A 20,205-nucleotide genomic window follows, 5' to 3' on the forward strand; every position below is an offset into this window, starting at 1 on the left:
ATGATGGTGACTGAATGTGTTTTATGTGGACTTTTAGCCTGCACGAGATGTTATCGTACTCGGCTCAGCTGCAAATCAATGCACTATATTTAGACTTTATGCAGTCAGTATTAGAAAAAACTAAGACAAAAATATTGATTCAATATGAAAATCATGGAATGTATGCATAGTGATTAGTGAAAAGACGTGTATACAGACAGAGAATGGATTTCAACAACTATTTATATAGTATATAACAAAATAATTGCATTGTACAACTAAGTAAAAATGTTTACAGACAACAAGCATCACTAAATTGTACAAAAAACCCCCGGTAAAAATAAAACAAAAAACGATCAAGAACAGAACATCCTCATGTCAGTGTGCAAACCGTTTATACATACGGACACGCCCCCTTCCTCTGGCAGCAAATCCTGATAAATTATTTAAATAGCATTTATCTACACACACAAATCGATCTCTCACACACAGAACAGCGAAGACAAAACAAAACAGAACAAGAATGCATCCATTAAAAAGAGCACTGGACAAAGGGCATACATAAAAGCAAAAATAAAATATTTATATTAAAAAAAACAGATTTTTACTGCAGTGGGGTGTTGAATGGGGGGTGGTTTCTGTTTTGAAAATAAAAGTAATACTATTTACAGATTCATGCTACAGTAGCAATAAGATGTCGATCAATTTGTATTCTGTAAGCATACAATGAAAAAAGCACTTTTTTTATTCGATCAAATTAATTATACAACAGCAATGAGGTATTATGTGTACGTCAAAGGTTCCTTTGTTTTGAATCTCTCTCAGAAGAAAAGGCACACCGGTCACATACATGCCATACTGAGTGAGGTGGTCTAGTTCTAACCGTGGTTAAAATGGGATTAGAGTAGGATCCCACTTCTGACTTTGGCTCCGTTTACACCTGGAACACTGGGGGAAAAACTCTGGCACTTCCTCAAAGTATTTTGAATTGTTTGGTGCCTACAGTGTAGGCGAGAGTGAATAAATTAAGACTTTTATTTACAGAAGTTCAAAATGTAAAGCCTCTAAAGATGAGGAAGATCCGCCTGTTCAATGTTTCTAATCTTAACCCAAATTGTATCTTTTAAAATTGGGAAAATAAATACATATTATTATTATATTTGTAACATTTAATGTTGGAAATAGAAAGTGTCTTAATAGACAGAATGGCTTACTGGCACCGGAAATGCCCTTTTTTACATGGCCCTCCCATGTCATTTTCTGCAATGGTTTGATGTGCTAAGATGGTCGCTTCCATCTTACCCTGAGTATTACTATGTTCAGTTTCAACTGAATTATATCAATCTAATGTCAGCCACAAAGCCTACAAGCAATCATGTATTTGACAAAAAAAATATTTTGGCTCGTTTTAATTTCGATTTGTTTTCTTTTGTCTCTGCAACATTTGTCTCCAAGGGAACACATATAGATGGGTAAAAGCAAGCTTTATATGTCTTCTTATTTACACACATGAACATACGTACATAAATCATACATACATCGTCCTCCATATCTTGTTGTTACGCAACTGACTTTCAAGGGCCACAAGCCATTCTTCATCCTCTGAGCCAAATACCTCATCATCAGAGTCGTATCGTTCAGAACCTACATCCGGCTAGATATGTTTTTATATAAACGGAACATTACATAGTCTTTCTTTGGGACGTCCTTTCCAGAAAAAAAGAGCTGGATAGAAAGAGGGAGAGAGAGAGAGAGATGTAAAGGTTTGGAAGTGCATAGTCGTCTATCGGGAGCCTCTCCCGCACAGAGCTGAATGAGGTCTTTCAGATCAAAGAGAGATCAGCCGGTCGGTTGGTAACATCGGTTGGTCTCTCACTCGGGCAAAACAAATGGGCAGTTTTTTGGGCTCTACCTGCTCTGGGTGGGTAGGAGGGGGTTCTTTGATCTTCGAATGGCAGTCACCCGGATGGTTCTCTCTCCAAACCAGCATCATTTTACCCTGAGGCTGACCCACACCAGGCCTTCCCCCCCTCGCTCCCTCCAGTGTGAGTACCACAGAAGAAAGAGTAGCAGAAAAAACTGTCCCTGGACTTTTCATCTGAATACATATTGTTCATATTTATACAGAAAGGTGCATTATTCCATGAGCTTCCTGCTCCGTGCAGTTATGCATCTAAAAAAAAAACAAAGGACAAAAGTTAAGCATTAACTTAGGACAAAGTGTTAAGTTATGCGGTTAGGTATTTCACATAAGTGTATTGTGAAAGAGATTCCACTAAACAATTGTTGTTGGAGTTATAGTAAGATGTAGAAATGTCCTTGTTGCTTACCTCTGCATTCGTACTTGAGGTCTGAGAAGTATACCATCTCTTGAGAGAAGACGAAGAGACCTAGTCTTCCGCCAGCGTACGTCTTGTCGTATATGCTCCCGGAATCCTTCATGATCTTCTTCCCCTCGTACATGACCACTCTGAAATTAGAAACAAGACTCGTGTGAGACAAACCATCAGAGGGCATACAGTAAATACTGGCATTTTGGAGAGTCTCGGAAATCTCCACCAGGCCAATGACTCTCCAGTGCTCACCTGATGTGTCCTGTTCTGGGTCTGTGGATCAGGTGCCATCTGTAGGCTGTGAAGTCTTTCCAGCCAACGTTCTTAGGGTCGTGCCACAAAGTCCTCACCTAGAGAAGAAGGGAGAAACATAGGGAGAGTTAGGTGGTGTTGTCCTGAGGTGTTTCCCGTGTGTGTGTGTGTGTTTGCGTGTATGCCCATCTTACCTGTCCTGGTGTGTTGCCCGTGTGCCAGAGAGCGTTCCTGAGGTGCTCTCCAGGTCCGGTAGTAGAGTTGACCACCTTGATGGACAGTCCTGAGTATCCCTGAGCCTTGGTGGGTTTGTTGTTCCAGTAGGTCTGTGTGATCTGCTTCCACATCACCACGTAGAACCTGGAGCTGGACTGGTAGCCGAACACAAAGCCGGCGTAGTCGTCGTCTCTCTCCGTGTTGATGAAGAAGGTTCCACTGAAGTCCACCGCGTTGAACTCATCAAAACCTGGGAACGGAGAAACAGAGAAGATGTCAGTGAGAGGATGGTCTTTTTAGTTAGGCTTGGGTTATTTTGAGATGTCCCAAAGCGTAGAATCAATCAATCAATCAAGCCACCCACCAATCAACCAACCACCCACCGCCCACCCACCCAACGAATCCACTCACCAACAGCAATGCCAGGGTCACAGTTGACAGTCTGGACAAGCTCTTTGCCCTGATGTCTGACCACCCAGTTGGGGTCGATCTGGGACGTTCCCTTGGGGTCCAGGGGAACCATCTGGAACTTCCTGAAGTCTGTCTCGCTGATGTCAAAGTTCTCCGGACACACGTCATAGATGTCAGGCACGTTGTCTTGGTCAAAGTCATCTTTGCAAACATCTCCCCGACCATCACCTGGAAGAAGATTGAAAGCTCAGTAAATAACATGTCTTAGGATGAAGCAGCTAATAAAACTAACTTTCAACTAATGTCGAGAACTTGATTAGTTGAATAAGAAATTGAACTCCAATTTTATTGCGTATCTCTCCTATTCTTCATCTAACTCACCATCAGAGTCGAGCTGGTCAGGGTTGAAGGCCAGTCTGCAGTTGTCTTTCTCATCAGGGATCCCGTCGTTGTCATCATCGTGGTCGCAGGCGTCTCCCTTGCCGTCTTTGTCGTGGTCGGCCTGGTTAGCGTTGGGGATGTAGGGGCAGTTGTCCAGGTTGTTCTGGTGGCCGTCCTCATCAATGTCCTGATTGCTGTCACACTTGTCTCCCACACGGTCGTCATCAGAGTCAACCTGTAGAGGTAAATGGAGATTGACGTTAGCATGCTAGCAAATGTTAGCGGTTGCAACACAGTAGATCCACCTGTTGGTGAAGATCATTTAACATATTGTGAGTTGGTGGAGATTGCTTAACATATTGTGAGTTAGTGGAGATTAGTTAACATATTGTGAGTTGGTGGAGATGATTTAGCATATTATGAGTTGGTGGAGATTACTTAACATATTGTGAGATGGTGGAGATTATGTTAACATATTGTGAGTTGCCCTGAGACACTGATATGGGGTAAGTGCTTTGTTCCTCTCCTAGTTCCTCTCCTAGTTCCTCTCCTAGTCTCCTACTGTAGATCTCCTTAGACACTGATCTAGGGCCCGTTTTGTGTTTCCTTCCTACAGATAAGATGTAGAACATGGGGAAGGTGAGCTGATCCTATATCTGTGCCTACGGACAACTAACAGTAGTGATTATAATGACACCTGATGCTGATTTGATTTCCAGCTGTACCATTCGTTCAACCCGTCATCTCCTAATATCTCCTCCTCCTTCACCTCCTCTCCTCTCATAATGGACTGTCCCCAGGCTCCAATCACTCTCACCTCTCTAAACCTGCCAAGATCAATTTGTCCAACTTCTGGTGGCGCTTTTCATCTGCATCAAAGTACCCTAAACACACCCCTCCTCTCCTCCTTCCCTCTCTCCTCCAACACACAGATTTCATTGCCTCACATGAGGCGAGGGAGAGAGAGAGAGAGAGAGAGAGAGAGAGAGAGAGAGAGAGAGAGAGAGAGAGAGAGAGAGAGAGAGAGAGAGAGAGAGAGAGAGAGAGAGAGAGAGAGAGAGAGAGAGAGAGAGAGAGAGAGAGAGAGAGAGAGAGAGAGAGAGAGAGAGAGAGAGAGAGAGAGAGAGAGAGAGAGAGAGAGAGAGAGAGAGAGAGAGAGAGAGAGAGAGAGAGAGAGAGAGAGAGAGAGAGAGAGAGAGAGAGAGAGAGAGAGAGAGAGAGAGAGAGAGAGAGAGAGAGGAATTGGATTGGTGTGAATTCTGCCCATTTTCCCCCTAACTGAGTCCTGTTGTTCCGAACACATTCCTGGTTGTCAGTCTAGCATGGCACAGGTGGGATCCACACAGGGCTTGTGTGTGTGGCGACGCCCGACGGGGCATGCATACAGCCAGGGGCGAGCCCATTCCTGGGTAATAACGACCAGCCCGGGGCCCAACCCTCCACCCTGGCCTCTACCCCTCCATCCCTCCACCTTTCCCTCTGAGCAGTCAATGCCAATGTCAATGCCCCATTGAAAAGCCTGGCTCCCCATGCATGCCCTATTGAGCTTCTGTAAGTGCCCCTGAGCTGCAGAGGATTTAACTCAACCTTAACATGGTATGATACAGCCTAGACCTACAGCTACCATTACACCATTACAGCTACCATTACACCATTACAGCTACCATTACACCATTACAGCTACCATTACACCATTACAGCTACCCATTACACCATTACAGCTACCATTATACCATTACAGCTACCCAGTACACCATTACAGCTACCCATTACACCATTACACCATTACACCATTACAGCTACCCAGTACATCATTACAGCTACCCAGTACAGCTACACATTACACCATTACAGCTACCCAGTACAGCTACCCATTACACCATTACACCATTACAGCTACCCAGTACAGCTACCCATTACACCATTGCACCATTACAGCTACCCAGTACAGCTACCCATTACACCATTACACCATTACAGCTACCCAGTACATCATTACAGCTACCCAGTACAGCTACCCATTACACCATTACAGCTACCCAGTACAGCTACCCATTACACCATTACAGCTACCCAGTACAGCTACCCATTATATCATTACACCATTACACCATTACAGCTACCCATTACACCATTACAGCTACCCAGTACAGCTAGCCATTACACCATTACAGCTACCCAGTAAAGCTACCCATTATATCATTACACCATTACACCATTACAGCTACCCATTACACCATTACAGCTACCCAGTACAGCTACCCATTACACCATTACAGCTACCCAGTAGAGCTACCAATTACACCATTACAGCTACCCAGTACAGCTACCCATTATATCATTACACCATTACACCATTACAGCTAGCCATTACAGCTACCCAGTACACCATTACAGCTACCCATTACAGCTACCCATTACAGCTACCCATTACAGCTACCCATTACAGCTAGCCATTACACCATTACAGCTACCCAGTAAAGCTACCCATTACAGCTACCCAGTACAGCTACCCATTACAGCTATCCAGTAAAGCTACCCATTACAGGTACCCGTTACAGCTACCCAGTACAGCTACCCATTACAGCTACCCATTACAGCTAGCCATTACAGCTACCCATTACAGCTATCCAGTAAAGCTACCCATTACAGCTACCCATTACAGCTACCCATTACAGCTGTCACGCAACAGAGAGAGTTCTTCTAAAATGACAGAAAGTGTTTGTGACAGTGGCATGCATGTGTACCTGTACGTGCATGCATCTGTGTGTGTGTGTTTGTGTGTGTGTTTGTGTGTGTGTTTGTGTGTGTGTTTGTGTGTTTGTGTGTGTGTGTGTGTTTGTGTGTTTGTGTGTGTGTGTGTGTGTGTGTGTAGAATGGGTCGTAAGTGTAAGAACACACACCTGGTCAGGGTTATGTTCCAGAGGGCAGTTGTCACACATATCTCCCACACCGTCCAGATCGGTGTCTCTCTGGTCCACGTTGTAGACGAATGGGCAGTTGTCTTTCTCATTCAGAATACCTGTTGGACCAATCACAGTTGTTGTTACTCAGGAGAAGAGGAGGAAGGTGAGGAAAATGACTTAGTTGAGTTGTCATGGTAATGAAACGTAGTAAGTTGAGCTAGTAATGGAATGCATGCTTGTACATGCAGTCAATTTGCACTTGGTTTCAAAGCGTTATCATTGAATGGTGCGGTGCCTGCATTCAACACCAACCTATAGCATCTACATTATACCGTATAGGACTTAAATAGGGACAGCCAAGCAAGGTTAGAGACTCTTAGATTAGAGTCCACTAAGCAGGTTTAGAGTCTCACCATCTCCATCAATGTCCACAGAGCAGGCGTCTCCTTCCCCGTTGTTGTCTGTGTCGGTCTGGTCAGGGTTGCTGTTGTAAGGACAGTTATCACAACGATCTCCAACATCATCTCTATCATAGTCATATTGCCTGGGGTTGTACACGAACGGACAGTTATCCTGTAGAGAGAGAGAGAGAGGAGAGGAGGGGGGAGAGATTGAGAGAGGGAGGGGGAGGGGGAGAGTGAGAGGGAGAGAGAGAGAGAGAGAGAGAGAGAGGGGGGGGAGAGGGGGGAGGGGGAGACAGAGGGTGGAGAGAGAGAGAGAGAGAGAGAGGGGGAGAGAGAGAGGGAGATGGAGGGTGGAGAGAGAGAGAGACAGAGAGAGAGAGAGAGCGAGAGAGAGGGGGAGGGGAGAGAGAGAGAGAGAGAGAGTGGGGAGGGAGAGAGGGGGGAGAGGGGAGGGAGAGGGAGAGAGCACCGTTCAGTTACTCCAGCCTCAGAACCACCAGAAGAATCAGTCCAGTGTCCACTGCCTTGCTTAGGAAAACATCTCTGACATGATATATTAATTTCAGATACTGTGCTTTTAACTTGCTGTGGTCTTTGTACCCTACAGAGAGAGAGGGGGGGGATGAAAGGGTGTTTTATATTTAGGTCCTGTCCCAAATATAATGTTAGGACTAGCAGATTACACTGCGGCTCGTTCAGAGTGGTACCTCTGTGTTGGGATTTGAGGTCTGAAGGCAAAACATTTTTTTAAATTTTTTTTCGTTTTCCTTCCCCTTATTTCATGAATGATGAATGTAGAACCACATTCATGTCTCACTGCCAAAACTGAACACACACACTCACTCATACACACACGGACTAACCAAGAGGTAGCATAACCTGAATTAATTCATTTCAGTAAGGGGTAGGACTTCAGACCTTCAGTGACTCAATGAACGAATCAATAAATCAATGATTAATTCCTCACTTACCCTGTCGTCAGGAATACCATCATTGTCATCATCGTTGTCACACGCGTCACCAACACCGTCCTTGTCGTAGTCTTCTTGGCCTGAGTTGGGAAGGTTGGGGCAGTTATCCTGCAAAAGAAAGGTTACATCATAAGGCCAAACAATATACATAATGTAGTCAACAAGCATGAACATTATATTTAACTATATTAACAGTCCTGTAAGACATTAAATGTACCACTTGTTTTTCTTTCAAAAATAATTGTTATTTCTAATTGCAGCCAGCATCGGCACATCACTCAAAAGGGAAGTGTGTTATTTACTAGTTAAATAGCAAGCTGGACCTTTTCAAGAACCTATACGAGTCAGGACGTGCATACCTTCTTGCAGTGGTAGGTGGCGTTCTCCACGCAGACCAGGTCTTCGTTGGGCCACCCGTCCAGGTCTGTGTCCTCACCACAGATGTGTCCGTTCCCAGCATAGCCAGGCTTACACTCACAGCGGTACATGGGGTCGGCAAAGTGTCCCAGGTAGTTACAGCGGGCGTTCTTGTTGCAGTCGTGGCTCCCATCCAGGCAGGGGTTACGTGGTGTACACACCTGGAGTAAACAGAAGAGTTGTTCAGACAAGCCAGGAGATATTTTGGCTACCTGGCTTGGTTTTCAAAGGACACAATCTGCTGGCCCGCCATGCAACAGAGTTGGCAGTATGATCTGGACAAAGAAAAGCGTGGCTTTGTAAAGCAATCTTTGATCTTGTAAATTCCAAATGCCAAATTCTAAATTCCAAATTTCAAGTTCTAAATCAGCTGAGGACAGATATACAGTATGACAGGACTATGATCACAACACTAGTCCACAGCACCAGGTGATGCTACTAACCTGTTTCTTGGCGGCGGCCTCCTCCACTCCCCTGCCGAAGGGCTGAGGTCCAGAGTAGCGTGCAGGACAGGGCAGACAGTTGTAGCCAGGGTCGGTGTTCTCACAGCTGTGCACTCCGTTGAACACAAAGCAAGCATCAGGAACCTCTTTACACTCGTCAATGTCCTTGCACTTGATGCCGTTACCAGAGTAACCAGTGGGGCATTTTCCACAACTCCATGTTCCATCAGGGAAGCTAGTGCACTTGGCCCCAGGGAAGCAGGGGTTGGACAGACATCCATCTGAGGAGAGAGACATGGGCTTTCAGTACTGAGTACTGACTGCTTTTAAGTACTTAGTGCTGTCTGTGTCTAAGTAGACTTTTACGGCTTTAATAAGCCCTAAAAGCATTAAAAGTAATATTTTGAACGTGTTACTATACCTTAAAACGGTCTAAAACCTACAATTTTAGCAACTCATTCACAGCATGTAGGAGTTATAAGATACATTGGCTGTGCACTGCGCCTTATTCCCTAGTGCACTACTTTTGACCATAGAGCTCTGGTCAAAAGTAGTGCACTATATAGGGAATAGGGAGCCATTTGGGACACACCCAGTGCCTGCTACTCACCGACAGGACAGGCGTTCTTCTTGCACAGCTGAGTGGCCTTGGAGTCACCCTGGCACTCCTTGCCACCATATTTGGGGGTGGGGTCGTTGCAGAGACGTTTACGCGTCTGGGCTCCTCCTCCACAGGTGGCAGAGCAGGTATCCCATAGCGACCAGGGTCCCCAGTTACCGTTGACTGAGAGAGAAGAAGAGAGACAGTACAGGTCAGTACAGGTGTACAGGTGTGCAGGTGTGCAGGTGTACAGGTGTGCAGGTGTGCGGGTGTACAGGTGTGCGGGTGTACGTGGTGTCCTTAGTGGGGGTAGTAGGGTCTGTGTTGTATTAAATAGACACAATGGCAAGTAGCCTAGGTGCCAGTTTTGTTTCTTCTTTAGACAAATTCTTGGTTGTTGACTTGCCAAACAAGAAACAGAGACAATCTGCTATCAAGAGTAACTGACAATGTACGCATAAGATGAGGATTGAGATGATGCATTTGAATAGAAACATCTCACGGTGTGGTGTGCATGAAAAGGCTTTGAATAATGTCAAACGGAGATGATAGCATATGTATTTGACCCAGGTCTTGTTGCATAGAAGCCTGTGACTAATGGCACTCACTGGGGCAGGGTGACTTGGTGCACCTCTCCGTCTGTCTTCCCTCTCCCTGGCAGTCCTTGCCTCCCAGCTGGGGTGTGGGGGAGTTGCAGAGGCGGATACGGGTGATGACACCCGCCCCACAGGTGACCGAGCAGGATGACCAGGGGGACCAGTGGCTCCAGGCACCGTCCTGCTTGACTGGAAGTACACAGAGCACAGAGGTCAGAGGTTATAGAGGTCAGGGGTCAATGAGAAACTTGGTTATGGGTCATTGTCATGCTATAGGTCATTGTCCAGTCAAAACAAGGGTAAAATGAGTTAAAGTGAAATGGCAGTGAGTTTGTTGCTCTGTAGAGTCACAGAAGGCTGATCTGCGGCTGGATCCTGGATGTGGGTGCAAGTCTATCGTTTCTGTCACCATTGATACATTTTTGAAACTACAAGTTTGTGATAAAAATCTGTGATAAAAGTTTCTGTGTGACGATTGATGAATGTGATTTGTTTGGTCGTTTGTAACGTGTATACTGAACTCACAGCGTTTGTCACACTCCCGAAGGTAGCAGTCCCTGGTTTGGACGGAGGTTCCCTCGCAGTTGTTGTTAATGCGATCGCAGGAGCGGCCTCTCTGCTGGATGCCCCGCCCACAAGACACGGAACAGTGGGTCCATTCAGACCACAGGGACCAGCCATCTTCAGCATAGTCACTCGCTATGGAGGTAGAGAGAGAAGGAGGTAGAGGAGGAAGGAGGTAGAGGAGGAAGGAGGTAGAGAGGAAGGAGGTAGAGGAGGAAGGAGGTAGAGGAGGAAGGAGGTAGAGAGGAAGGAGGTAGAGGAGGAAGGAGGTAGAGAAGAAGGAGGTAGAGGAGGAAGGAGGTAGAGGAGGAAGGAGGTAGAGAGGAAGGGAGGGGAGGAGCGAGAAAGAGCGAGGGTAGATGGAAGGGGAGGGAGGGGAGAGAGGGAAGGAGCGAGGAGGAGGAGGAGGAGAGAGGGGAAGTCAATGAGAGAGCTATTGGACTGCAGAGACCCCAAGCAGAAAGTGAGGGTTATAAGCTCTTAAAGTTCTTAGAGCTCCGGTCTAATGTACTGAGTTTAGCCCTGGGGTGTGTGTGTGTGTGTGTGTGTGTGTGTGTGTGTGTGTGTGTGTGTGTGTGTGTGTGTGTGTGTGTGTGTAAGTGCATATGCGTGTGTGTGTGTTGATAAAGTCAGAGAGATGGCCCACTCCAGGGATTTCAGGAGCAGGAGAAAGCCCAAAGGGAAGCCGGTGGAAATGGAAAAGTCCTTCTAGGAATTTTACTGGGATCCCCCATTGACTGTTGTTACTTTAAAGAGAGACTTTAATTAGCTAATTCCAGGGTTCTTGATCATGTCAAAACCTTGAGTGACCAAGGTAGTGGTTCTCCATGTGTCTTTAGAATCGAGGGGCCACTGCTGCCCAGCCTTCTTAGGTATGTAGAAAATGTCACTTGTTCTTGTGTGTAGGATGGCTTCGCTAAAGAGCCCACCAATTTTCCATCCCACATTAACCAATTTGGCCAAATTATAGCCATTAAAAGTTGAAGATTCAAAGATGTTTTAGGTGGAAAATGCGTCAATGTTCTGACACACTCATACGTTGACAAGCTAGGGGACTTAAATCACCCTTAAAATGAATTCCGTTTTCTTGAATAGAAACCTTTACATCCAGATAAGTTGTTGTGGTTTCATGCTTTATTTGGTGAAGAAGGTCCAAATAGCTAGCAGTAAATGTAATGTTGTTTTAAATGGCCTGTTTGTCTTCGATACATTAAGCCTTAGGACAACTCAGGCCATTCATGGATTTACAGTAAAACAGAAGAAGATGTGGGTTGATAATACAGTAGTATACTGTAAACCTTTGTTTGTGCAGGTATGTTACTTCCTGGGAGCTTAATAGTTTTGTTGGAAGTTGGAACCACACAAATAGAACCATAGAATCAGAACCGTTCAGTCTAATTCTAGGGTTGGAACATTGGAGAATAGTGAATGGAGGTACTAACGTGTTCCACAGCGCGGGCAACACTCTCCATCGGGCATGGTGGCGTTGGCACAGGGGATCAGCGGGCAGGAGATCTTGCGGCACACAGTGGCAGAGTTCTACAGAGGGGCAGAGAGAGTGACAAAGGACGAGGTCATTTCCTGAACTTGAAGAACACGGATTTGGAAATTGGTTTCTATTGTTGTCCTAAAAGATTTCACTAATCTTGAACGTAGAGGAACTGTTTTTTTTTTACTCGGGTAGGTGGTAAAAAAAATCTATCAAAAGTATTTTATAAAGCCCTTTTTACATCAGCAGCCACACTATGACAACAGTATTGTATACACTGAGTGTACAAAACATTAACACCTGCTCTTTCCATGATGAAGGGGAGGAGACAGGTTAAAGAAGGATTTTTAAGCCTTGATAATATTGAGACATGGATTGTGTATGTGTGCCCATTCAGAGGGTGAATGGGCAAGACAAAAGATTGAAGTGCCTTTGAACGGCATACGGTAGTAGATGCCAGGCGCACCGGTTTGTGTCAAGAGCTGCAATGTTGCTGGGTTTTTCATGCTCATCAGGGGGTTTTGTACACTCAGTGTATGTCATGGTGTGTGTGTGTCTGTCTGTCTGTCTGTCTGTCTGTCTGTCTGTCTGTCTGTTCCCTAGAGTGGTAGGCCTGGGCCACGGTCACTCCACTACAGCACCCACTGTTGGCTTGTTGGCCCTGATGCTAGCCTCCTCCTCCTACGCAATGACTGGCCAGATGACAGAGGTCTGGAGTAGCGAGCAGGCGCTTGCTGAGTGGGGGATGAGTGTGTGTTTGCAAGTGGCCGTCTGCAAGTGCACACACATAGGCTTGAACCCCCCCACACACACACACACACATACACACACACACACACAGTCTCTCGACTTTGGTCCTTACCTGACAAGTGCACTCAGTGCAGTCGTCGACGGTCCACTCGGCCTTGTTCTTGTGGACGATGCCGTTGTGCAGACAGACTCCACTGTGGATCCCCGCTCTGTTCATCAACAGCTTGTTCTCATCCGTCTGAAGGAGGTAGGAAGGAAGGAAGGAGGAAGGAAGCAGACAGATATGAGACAATCAGTATGAATACGATATGAGAAGAGTGCTCAGTCCCTTAAGGGTTTCATACTGGTAGACCAGTAATAATAAGCAAGGCCCACATGCAGTGGCAGACCAACTGTTTGTTGCAGTCTCATGCCACAGACAGACTGACAGAAAGACAGACAGACAGACAGACAGGCAGACAGGCAGACAGGCAGACAGGCAGACAGACAGACAGACAGACAGACAGACAGACAGACAGACAGACAGACAGACAGACAGACAGGCAGGCAGGCAGGCAGGCAGGCAGGCAGGCAGACAGACAGACAGACAGACAGGCAGAAAGACAGACAGGCAGACAGGCAGAAAGACAGGCAGAAAGACAGACAGACAGGCAGACAGGCAGACAGATAGGCAGACAGACAGGCAGACAGGCAGACAGATAGGCAGACAGACAGGCAGGCAGACAGACAGACAGACAGACAGGCAGACAGACAGGCAGACAGGCAGACAGGCAGACAGGCAGGCAGACAGGCAGGCAGAAAGACAGGCAGGCAGGCAGGCAGAAAGACAGGCAGACAGGCAGGCAGAAAGACAGGCAGACAGGCAGGCAGACAGGCAGGCAGGCAGACAGACAGACAGGCAGACAGGCAGGCAGAAAGACAGGCAGGCAGACAGGCAGACAGACATATGGCAGGAGTCTTGTTCAGGAGGCAGGTGTGTTTCCTCACCACTTTGCGCAGCTCATTGGACAGCTCCTTCACCACCACTCCAAGCCCCTGCAGTTCCTTGAACATGCCAGCCAGGGCCTCACAGGAGAACCCACAGATCATCTGCAGGTCTGGAGGAAAGGACAACACCATAGAGATACATTCATTCTATGGAAACATAGTGTGACTATCAATGTACATGAAGGCTTCCAGACTTACTTTCAACTCCCTACAGCTACAGACAACTGTTGACAATATAATATAATGCTTTTACTTTCTTCTAATACTTCTGTGCTGTGCTGCTCTATTGAGGAGAGGTTAAATGGAGACCAGCAGTTTTGTTGTGTTTACCTTTAGTTTTGTGGCCAGTGTAGTCCGTCCTAATGGCAGGGCTGGACCCATTGATGGGGTTGTCCATAATGATGATTCTATCAGTCAGAACAGCTAATGGGGGCAAGGGAGCGAGGGAGGGAAATAAATGAGGGGAGAAGGAGGTAGAATTAGGGGGAGAGGGAGGGGGGAGACAGAGGGGGAGAGAGGAAGCAGAGAGAGAGAGAGAGAGAGAGAGAGAGAGAGAGAGAGAGAGAGAGAGAGAGAGAGAGAGAGAGAGAGAGAGAGAGAGAGAGAGAGAGAGAGAGAGAGAGAGAGAGAGAGAGAGAGAGAGAGAGAGAGAGAGAGAGAGAGAGAGAGAGAGAGAGAGAGAGAGAGAGAGAGAGAGAGAGAGAGAGAGAGAGAGAGAGAGAGAGAGGGGGGCAGGGAGAGAGGAGGGGAAGAGTGAGAAATGGGGGAGAGAGAGGGATACAGATGAGGTTGGGAGAGAGAGGGATGGAGTAAGAGAGAGGGAGGGAGGGGAGAGAGATAAAGGAGAGGGAGGGGGAGAGGGTTGGGAGCGAGGGAGGGGAAACAGAGGAGAGAGAGAGAGAGAGAGAGAGAGAGAGAGAGAGAGAGAGAGAGAGAGAGAGAGAGAGAGAGAGAGAGAGAGAGAGAGAGAGAGAGAGAGAGAGAGAGAGAGAGAGAGAGAGAGAGAGGGGGGGGGGTAAATACACAGAGGGAGACAGTTAGAGCGCTGTAGACTGTAATGGTAATACCCACTACACCACATCAGACCACAACAGACACACAGTCCCCAGGGCTCATTGGTGACATAACTACAGTGGAGAATATGTAACTACACTTAGGGTATTACAGAACATTGCAGCATCATACTATCTTGAATCTATAATGACGTTAATGAGTTAATGTGTCCAGCCCTGAGGAGGCATTGAAGTGTTTGTAAACTTCCCAGCTCTCCCATGGCAACATAAACGTGCCTTTTTTTTGTGCAACTTTCCCATGGGGCTTTTAAACAGTCATGCATATTCTTAGGAATGTCCTGCTGGCTTTAGCATTACAACCAATGATGCATGGATAAACACAAAAAGATGCTTTCTGTTCATGATTATGCTACTTACAGTTTTGGCATCCCTTGTTACGCAGAATCGCATCTAAAGTGGTTCCGAAGACAAAGCGAACGTTTTGGAGCACCCCCTGCAAGAATCAATGGCCCTTTTACCTCTAGTGCTGCACAGTCACTATCACTCTACTTTATGCAAAAAAAATATTGGTCTTTATGGATCACTTACAAGGGTTTTCAATACAGTGTATAACTTTTACGCATAGGTCTATCAGTTTTAATATTATAATAATATTTAAGTGTTACACAACCCTATATTCAACACTTACTAAACATCTAAAAACAACTCGACAACTTATATTATCTGAATCCATCATGCGTCATCGCGTGCGCTCCGCATGTGCGCTTCACTTACCATGAACCGGTCCTTCACCGCTCCCTTCCCGATTCTGAGACGCGCTGTGACGGGAGTCTCCTGAGTGAGAATGCTCTGGATGGGAGCGTCCAGTTCCGCCGTGTTAACCTCCTCACAGCCAACGTACAGCTGCGCCCGGTCCTCCTGCACGAACAGCGTTATATTCTTCCAGTGACCCGTTGCCAAGTCCACATCTTCTATCGACACCACCTGTTGCTTATTCACTGTGGAGAAAACCATATCCAGGGTGTTCGCTTTCCCGTTGGAGACGATCTCGAACACGGCTCCGGATCCGTCACGCTTTTCCACGGTCAGAAGGGAGCCCCTGGTACGCTTGAACTGCTTGAAGTTGAGGAGGAGAAGGAATCCCCTCTCGGCGTGGATGGAATCGATGAGGTCCCTGAAGGAGCTCTCGGGGACCTCGGGGATCAGGTCCGGGTTGAGGATCTTGTAGGCGGGACTGTATGGGTCGTCGCCCTTCACTAGGGTCACTCCGTGGTTCTTGTTGGGGACTTGGACCAGCTCGAACAGGTCGTACACGCTATTGTCGTCTCGGCTCTCTGTATGCAGGAGGAACGGGGGAATGAGCTTAAGCAGTTCGTCTTTGTCTACCCTGTCTTTTGGAATGGATTATTGTTGTTGTGAATAATAAACTCTAAAATGATCTCTATGTTAAACCATTGTCAGTGTAAATCAATACATTAAGAGGTTTTAATAATACATTAAAAAACCTATATGTTTTTCTGTAGTTTAATGTTCAAGTCGAAGCATTGCAATTGCCACAAACTCCGTCCATTCTAGACAAACATCAGGCAAATTATTTCACCTGCAACTCGTGCGCTCTCGCAGGTCCAAAGCATCAATAGCAGAAATATTCCTGTCAACTTCATGGTAAAACCCTGGTTTTTACCTATGAAAAATAAACATATAACGTCAAAGGTCCACTTTTCACAAAAGTTAATGTATGCACGCATGACTGTAAGTCGCTTTGGATAAAAGCTTCTGCTAAATGGCATATTATTATTATATTATATTAATATTTATACATAAAATACATTTTTAAATATCATAATAAACAATCATCAAAACACATTATTATTTCACACATTATTTCACATTATTTATTTATAATAAAATAGAATAGAATAGAAAAATATATATTTGGCTAGATTCCTTGAAAGAAAATCTAAATATTACTCACCCACCTGTTGATTGAAAACAGCAGAGAGAAATAGTAAAATCCAAATAGAAATGGAAATCCAATAATAATCCACAAGATTCAAGCGTTTCTTGTTCTTTTTTAATTGAATGGTAATTCTCTCCGCTATCGGACGCTAGAACCTAACTGTAAACCAGGGGACAAAGTGCTATTTAAATAGTTTTTTGACATTCCTAAGAACGCGTCTCGCCCAATCAGATGGTGGAAGGAAAAAGGGACGAGCTTATCGTGAGAGGGGGGGAGAGAAAAAAAGCGCCACATTCCAGAGGCCAAATTCCATGACTGGTCCATATTTAATACACCATCGTTTCCGGTTATTGTCTCACTCACCAGTCTGAAATGTTCTCGTTTTATAACAAAATAAATCCACCTCTCTATCTTTGAACCTTTTGCGCATGTTTGATAAAGTTTGTGTTAATTCTCAATCTCATGATTTCCATTATCAATCAAGTATTCTGGCCAAGTGGCAATTCATGCACATGTCTTTATCACCAGACTGCTGTACATCTATGTGAAAAATGTAATTAAAATTTAAGCGCTAATAAATTCTTATAGAAAGTCCTTTGTTTCCCCGACCGCGCTTCAGAGACTTGGTAGAGGATGCTCAGTCAGGCAACGGAAGGAATTCTATTCCCTGCTGCTGTTCCACGTTTGTCCGCTAGGAGCCGTTGTGCGCTCACAAGAGAGGCGCCAAGGGCCGCGCTGCAATGACACGAATGAGAACACCTGGATTTGACATACAACCCACACACAGAGGAGTGATGTACTACTACCGGTTGTTATTTTGATCAGATCATATATTACAATCATGACCTATGGCCTAAATGCATTTGTGGATGTTCTGAGCATAGTAATTTATAGGATATATGTGGTTCGGGGTCCCTACTTTTGTACTTCTATGGCCAAAATAGACTATAGTTCAAAATATACGTCAAAATGAATATAACTATAGTTATTTTTTTGCAAAAGACCATTGCGAGTACTTTCCAATCAATGCATTTTATGTCATTCAACTCCTTAACATTCTCTGAAAGTAAAGACGGCTGATTATGCAATAAGGACATGATGAATATGTCTGGGTATTGGTGCAGTTGAACTATAATTGACTATGACACATCTGGGTCAGACAGATGGTGAGGTCGGTAGGAAGGTCTGCGTCAGACATGATGTGGTAGGTAGAAGGTCTGGGTCAGACATGATGTGGAGGTAGGAAGATCTGGGTCAGCCAGATGATGTGGTCGGTAAGAAGGTCTGGGTCAGCCAGATGATGTGGTCGGTAAGAAGGTCTGGGTCAGACATGATGTGGAGGTAGGAAGATCTGGGTCAGCCAGATGATGTGGTCGGTAAGAAGGTCTGGGTCAGACATGATGTGGTCGGTAGGAAGGTCTGGGTCAGACAGATGGTGAGGTCGGTAGGAAGGTCTGCGTCAGACATGATGTGGTAGGTAGAAGGTCTGCGTCAGACATGATGTGGTCGGTAGGAAGGTCTGGGTCAGACATGATGTGGAGGTAGGAAGATCTGGGTCAGGCAGATGATGTGGTCGGTAAGAAGGTCTGGGTCAGACATGATGTGGTCGGTAGGAAGGTCTGGGTCAGACAGATGGTGAGGTCGGTAGGAAGGTCTGGGTCAGACATGATGTGGTTGGTAGGAAGGTCTGGGTCAGGCAGATAATGTGGTCAGTAGGAAGGTCTGCTTCAGATATTATGATGTGGTCAGTAGAAAGGTCTGGGTCAGACATGATGTGGTCGGTAGGAAGGTCTGGGTCGGACATGATGTGGTCGGCGGGAAGGTCTGGGTCGGACATGATGTGGTCGTCAGGAAGGTCTGGGTCGGACATGATGTGGACGGTAGGAAGGTCTGCTTCAGATATGATAATATGATCAGTAGGAAGGTCTGGGTCAGACATGATGTGGTCGGTAGGAAGATCTGGGTCAGACATGATGATATGGTAGGTAGGAAGGTCTGGGTCAGACATGATGATGTGGTAGGTAGGAAGGTCTGGGTCAGACATTATGTGGTGGTAGGAAGGTCTGGGTCAGACATTATGTGGTCAGTAGGATGGTCTGGGTCAGACATGATGATGTGGTCGGTAGGGAGGTCTGGGTCAGACATGATGATGTGGTAGGTAGGAAGGTCTGGGTCAGACATGATGTGGTCAGTAGGAAGGTCTGGGTCAGACATGATGATGTGGTCGGTAGGAAGATCTGGGTCAGACATGATGTGGTCAGTAGGAAGGTCTGGGTCAGACATGATGATGTGGTCGGTAGGAAGGTCTGGGTCAGACATGATGATGTGGTAGGTAGGAAGGTCTGGGTCAGACATGATGATGTGGTCGGTAGGAAGGTATGGGTCAGATATTATGTGGTCAGTAGGAAGGTCTGGGTCAGACATGATGATGTGGTCGGTAGGAAGGTCTGGGTCAGACATGATGATGTGGTAGGTAGGAAGGTCTGGGTCACTCATGATGTGGTCAGTAGGAAGGTCTGGGTCAGACATGATGATGTGGTCGGTAGGAAGATCTGGGTAAGACATGATGATGTGGTCGGTAGGAAGGTCTGGGTCAGACATGATGATGTGGTAAGTAGGAAGGTCTGGGTCAGACATGATGTGGTCAGTAGGAAGGTCTGGGTCAGACATGATGATGTGGTCGGTAGGAAGATCTGGGTCAGACATGATGTGGTCAGTAGGAAGGTCTGGGTCAGACATGATGATGTGGTCGATAGGAAGGTCTTGGTCAGACATGATGTGGTCAGTAGGAAGGTCTGGGTCAGACATGATGTGGTCAGTAGGAAGGTCTGGGTCAGACATGATGATGTGGTCGGTAGGAAGGTCTGGGTCAGACATGATGATGAGGTAGGTAGGAAGGTCTGGGTCAGACATTATGTGGTCGGTAGGAAGGTCTAGGTCAGACATTATGTGGTCAGTAGGAAGGTCTGGGTCAGACATGATGATGTGGTCGGTAGGAAGGTCTGGGTCAGACATGATGATGTGGTAAGAGGAAGGTCTGGGTCAGACATGATGTGGTAAGTAGGAAGGTCTGGGTCAGACATGATGATGTGGTCAGTAGGAAGGTCTGGGTCAGACATGATGATGTGGTTGGTAGGAAGGTCTGGGTCAGACATTATGTGGTCAGTAGGAAGGTCTGGGTCAGACATTATGTGGTCGGTAGGAAGGTCTGGGTCAGACATGATGTGGTCAGTAGGAAGGTCTGGGTCAGACATGATGATGTGGTCGGTAGGAAGGTCTGGGTCAGACATTATGTGGTCGGTAGGAGGGTCAGACATGATGTGGTCAGTAGGAAGGTCTGGGTCAGACATGATGATGTGGTCGGTAGGAAGGTCTGGGTCAGACATGATGTGGTCAGTAGGAAGGTCTGGGTCAGACACAATGATGTGGTAGGTAGGAAGGTCTGGGTCAGACATGATGTGGTCGGTAGGAAGGTCTGGGTCAGACATTATGTGGTCAGTAGGAAGGTCTGGGTCAGACATGATGATGTGGT

General features: G+C 46.2%; 1 protein-coding gene across 2 annotated transcripts; it reads right to left on the reverse strand.

Moving 5' to 3' along the window:
• Nucleotides 1-204: 204 nt before the first annotated feature.
• Nucleotides 205-16,814, reverse strand: LOC121552072 (thrombospondin-1). Of its 2 annotated transcripts, none has more exons than XM_041864763.1 (22): nt 16,693-16,814; nt 16,314-16,397; nt 15,488-16,047; nt 15,131-15,206; nt 14,031-14,123; nt 13,701-13,810; nt 12,826-12,951; nt 11,917-12,013; nt 10,436-10,609; nt 9,923-10,099; nt 9,324-9,497; nt 8,714-8,994; nt 8,213-8,431; nt 7,854-7,961; nt 6,892-7,051; nt 6,476-6,594; nt 3,573-3,807; nt 3,192-3,419; nt 2,759-3,030; nt 2,565-2,662; nt 2,310-2,449; nt 205-2,152 (listed from the first exon to the last, which is right to left on the reverse strand). In XM_041864763.1, exons 2-22 carry the CDS (start codon nt 16,375-16,377, stop codon nt 2,145-2,147), a joined length of 3,519 nt encoding a protein of 1,172 aa, XP_041720697.1. In that variant the 5' UTR covers nt 16,378-16,397; nt 16,693-16,814; the 3' UTR covers nt 205-2,144. The 2 variants fall into 2 exon arrangements, with proteins under 2 accessions (XP_041720697.1, XP_041720696.1); XM_041864762.1 differs by having other exon boundaries at nt 16,689-16,814.
• Nucleotides 16,815-20,205: the final 3,391 nt, after the last annotated feature.

This window comes from Coregonus clupeaformis, chromosome 36, assembly GCF_020615455.1.
Source record: "Coregonus clupeaformis isolate EN_2021a chromosome 36, ASM2061545v1, whole genome shotgun sequence".
NCBI classification, from domain to species: domain Eukaryota; kingdom Metazoa; phylum Chordata; class Actinopteri; order Salmoniformes; family Salmonidae; genus Coregonus; species Coregonus clupeaformis.